A 4,916-nucleotide genomic window follows, 5' to 3' on the forward strand; every position below is an offset into this window, starting at 1 on the left:
CTACAACAACACCATCATCATCATCAACAACAACAACAATCATACACTCTCCAGACAAACGGAGTGCTCTCATCAAACCCGACTAAACATAAACATCTGGTAGTCGGTGTTAGAGGCATGTGATTCCTCGAGATCGGTCGAGACCTACAACAGTGTGTGGAGTCGCGAGTCAATCACCAAACACAATATCACGTGATCGTCTCATCAAGACACGTTTAGGTGTGATCGTGGGTGAGCGTGTTGATGAGCATTTCAATGTACGTCTGTTCGTCGATGCCAAGTGGTACATGAGGAGGTCACAAACGAATCGGTCATGTTGAACACCGTCATGATGATGGAGATGAGGGGAACAGGGTGACGACGATCGTGGTCATTAGCGATTTGTTGGTGACCGTATTGGCAATGAGCATGATGATGACAATTTTCTGAGATGAGTTCACTCCACCATTGGGTTTCTCAATCTCCGTCAGTTAACCGACGCATTATTGTGAACACACGATCACTCGATGAGCACAGTATATTTCCAGTGGTCGTCCATCCGAAATGTGTGAGTGTGTACACGTGTCGAAATCCCAACAGTACATATGGACGAGGAACTCACAATTGTATCGACAGTGATGTCCGACCAAAATGAGATTTGGGAAGGCGATCCGAGAAAGGATTCCGATCTGTTGTTGATGATACACACCACAATATAGGTATATATAAATGTGTATATAAATATTCTGACATGTGTGTGTTTGAGTGAATAAACATCAGTAGGAGAGTTTCCATACATATATTTGAAAGTGTATACGCATTTGAAACTTGTACAATGTATTGTGTGATTGACTTTTGAATTGTCGTCGGTACTCATCCGACGTGTGAGATAGATAGTGAGGGTGATTGTGCATGATATTGGGTAGAGTTGTTTGTTTGTTTGTTTGTTTGTTTTCTTAGTATTTTGTGTGTTAGTATGTGGTTGATTGTGGGAAAGTGAAGGGGGCACCCGGGTTTGAACCGGGGACCTCTCGATCTGCAGTCGAATGCTCTACCACTGAGCTATACCCCCGATTTCGCCACTGTCACAAGTTCACATCTCCAACACCACACCATACCACAACACCTTCAACTACAAACACTACAATCAACGCAAAAACACCACCATCACTACAATCCAAACAAACATCCACACACAAACACTCATATGCATGCTTCGCATGGACATGGACATGCAAACAATCTACCACAAACAAACCAAACACCAAACACCTATTCTACAACAACACCATCATCATCATCAACAACAACAACAACAACAACAATCATACACTCTCCAGACAAACGGAGTGCTCTCATCAAACCCGACTAAACATAAACATCTGGTAGTCGGTGTTAGAGGCATGTGATTCCTCGAGATCGGTCGAGACCTACAACAGTGTGTGGAGTCACGAGTCAATCACCAAACACAATATCACGTGATCGTCTCATCAAGACACGTTTAGGTGTGATCGTGGGTGAGCGTGTTGATGAGCATTTCAATGTACGTCTGTTCGTCGATGCCAAGTGGTACATGAGGAGGTCACAAACGAATCGGTCATGTTGAACACCGTCATGATGATGGAGATGAGGGGAACAGGGTGACGACGATCGTGGTCATTAGCGATTTGTTGGTGACCGTATTGGCAATGAGCATGATGATGACAATTTTCTGAGATGAGTTCACTCCACCATTGGGTTTCTCAATCTCCGTCAGTTAACCGACGCATTATTGTGAACACACGATCACTCGATGAGCACAGTATATTTCCAGTGGTCGTCCATCCGAAATGTGTGAGTGTGTACACGTGTCGAAATCCCAACAGTACATATGGACGAGGAACTCACAATTGTATCGACAGTGATGTCCGACCAAAATGAGATTTGGGAAGGCGATCCGAGAAAGGATTCCGATCTGTTGTTGATGATACACACCACAATATAGGTATATATAAATGTGTATATAAATATTCTGACATGTGTGTGTTTGAGTGAATAAACATCAGTAGGAGAGTTTCCATACATATATTTGAAAGTGTATACGCATTTGAAACTTGTACAATGTATTGTGTGATTGACTTTTGAATTGTCGTCGGTACTCATCCGACGTGTGAGATAGATAGTGAGGGTGATTGTGCATGATATTGGGTAGAGTTGTTTGTTTGTTTGTTTGTTTGTTTTCTTAGTATTTTGTGTGTTAGTATGTGGTTGATTGTGGAAAAGTGAAGGGGGCACCCGGGTTTGAACCGGGGACCTCTCGATCTGCAGTCGAATGCTCTACCACTGAGCTATACCCCCGATTTCGCCACTGTCACAAGTTCACATCTCCAACACCACACCATACCACAACACCTTCAACTACAAACACTACAATCAACGCAAAAACACCACCATCACTACAATCCAAACAAACATCCACACACAAACACTCATATGCATGCTTCGCATGGACATGGACATGCAAACAATCTACCACAAACAAACCAAACACCAAACACCTATTCTACAACAACACCATCATCATCATCAACAACAACAACAACAACAACAATCATACACTCTCCAGACAAACGGAGTGCTCTCATCAAACCCGACTAAACATAAACATCTGGTAGTCGGTGTTAGAGGCATGTGATTCCTCGAGATCGGTCGAGACCTACAACAGTGTGTGGAGTCACGAGTCAATCACCAAACACAATATCACGTGATCGTCTCATCAAGACACGTTTAGGTGTGATCGTGGGTGAGCGTGTTGATGAGCATTTCAATGTACGTCTGTTCGTCGATGCCAAGTGGTACATGAGGAGGTCACAAACGAATCGGTCATGTTGAACACCGTCATGATGATGGAGATGAGGGGAACAGGGTGACGACGATCGTGGTCATTAGCGATTTGTTGGTGACCGTATTGGCAATGAGCATGATGATGACAATTTTCTGAGATGAGTTCACTCCACCATTGGGTTTCTCAATCTCCGTCAGTTAACCGACGCATTATTGTGAACACACGATCACTCGATGAGCACAGTATATTTCCAGTGGTCGTCCATCCGAAATGTGTGAGTGTGTACACGTGTCGAAATCCCAACAGTACATATGGACGAGGAACTCACAATTGTATCGACAGTGATGTCCGACCAAAATGAGATTTGGGAAGGCGATCCGAGAAAGGATTCCGATCTGTTGTTGATGATACACACCACAATATAGGTATATATAAATGTGTATATAAATATTCTGACATGTGTGTGTTTGAGTGAATAAACATCAGTAGGAGAGTTTCCATACATATATTTGAAAGTGTATACGCATTTGAAACTTGTACAATGTATTGTGTGATTGACTTTTGAATTGTCGTCGGTACTCATCCGACGTGTGAGATAGATAGTGAGGGTGATTGTGCATGATATTGGGTAGAGTTGTTTGTTTGTTTGTTTGTTTGTTTGTTTTCTTAGTATTTTGTGTGTTAGTATGTGGTTGATTGTGGAAAATTGGAGGGGGCACCCAGGTTTGAACCGGGGACCTCTCGATCTGCAGTCGAATGCTCTACCACTGAGCTATACCCCCGATTTCGCCACTGTCACAAGTTCACATCTCCAACACCACACCATACCACAACACCTTCAACTACAAACACTACAATCAACGCAAAAACACCACCATCACTACAATCCAAACAAACATCCACACACAAACACTCATATGCATGCTTCGCATGGACATGGACATGCAAACAATCTACCACAAACAAACCAAACACCAAACACCTATTCTACAACAACACCATCATCATCATCAACAACAACAACAACAACAACAACAATCATACACTCTCCAGACAAACGGAGTGCTCTCATCAAACCCGACTAAACATAAACATCTGGTAGTCGGTGTTAGAGGCATGTGATTCCTCGAGATCGGTCGAGACCTACAACAGTGTGTGGAGTCACGAGTCAATCACCAAACACAATATCACGTGATCGTCTCATCAAGACACGTTTAGGTGTGATCGTGGGTGAGCGTGTTGATGAGCATTTCAATGTACGTCTGTTCGTCGATGCCAAGTGGTACATGAGGAGGTCACAAACGAATCGGTCATGTTGAACACCGTCATGATGATGGAGATGAGGGGAACAGGGTGACGACGATCGTGGTCATTAGCGATTTGTTGGTGACCGTATTGGCAATGAGCATGATGATGACAATTTTCTGAGATGAGTTCACTCCACCATTGGGTTTCTCAATCTCCGTCAGTTAACCGACGCATTATTGTGAACACACGATCACTCGATGAGCACAGTATATTTCCAGTGGTCGTCCATCCGAAATGTGTGAGTGTGTACACGTGTCGAAATCCCAACAGTACATATGGACGAGGAACTCACAATTGTATCGACAGTGATGTCCGACCAAAATGAGATTTGGGAAGGCGATCCGAGAAAGGATTCCGATCTGTTGTTGATGATACACACCACAATATAGGTATATATAAATGTGTATATAAATATTCTGACATGTGTGTGTTTGAGTGAATAAACATCAGTAGGAGAGTTTCCATACATATATTTGAAAGTGTATACGCATTTGAAACTTGTACAATGTATTGTGTGATTGACTTTTGAATTGTCGTCGGTACTCATCCGACGTGTGAGATAGATAGTGAGGGTGATTGTGCATGATATTGGGTAGAGTTGTTTGTTTGTTTGTTTGTCCTTATAAATGAGTACTAACTTTAACTAAACATAGGGATCACCTCATCTTACCTACAACTACCTGTATGGCCATTTCATCCTAGTATGGGATTCCTCAGCAGTATTCACCGACGATCCTGAATCAAGGAATCGAAGCCAACATCTTCGGCCTCACACACGAACTCTTAACCTCCAGACCACTGAGGT

The 4,916-nt window shown here is 43.0% G+C and overlaps 1 protein-coding gene and 1 non-coding gene across 2 annotated transcripts; one reads left to right on the forward strand and one right to left on the reverse strand.

Annotated features, from left to right (window-relative positions):
* Positions 1-2,245: 2,245 nt before the first annotated feature.
* Positions 2,246-2,316, reverse strand: Smp_tRNA_01210_Cys_GCA.1.1. The gene has a single exon. It is a non-coding gene (tRNA).
* A 1,408-nt stretch (positions 2,317-3,724) lies between these two features.
* On the forward strand, positions 3,725-3,925 carry Smp_201050 (uncharacterized protein; the record flags this gene model as incomplete). The annotated part of the gene is made up of 1 exon (XM_018794279.1): positions 3,725-3,925. One exon carries the CDS (start codon positions 3,725-3,727, stop codon positions 3,923-3,925), a length of 201 nt encoding a protein of 66 aa, XP_018648707.1.
* Positions 3,926-4,916: the final 991 nt, after the last annotated feature.

This window comes from Schistosoma mansoni, chromosome 1 (assembly GCF_000237925.1).
Source record: "Schistosoma mansoni strain Puerto Rico chromosome 1, complete genome".
Classification (NCBI taxonomy): domain Eukaryota; kingdom Metazoa; phylum Platyhelminthes; class Trematoda; order Strigeidida; family Schistosomatidae; genus Schistosoma; species Schistosoma mansoni.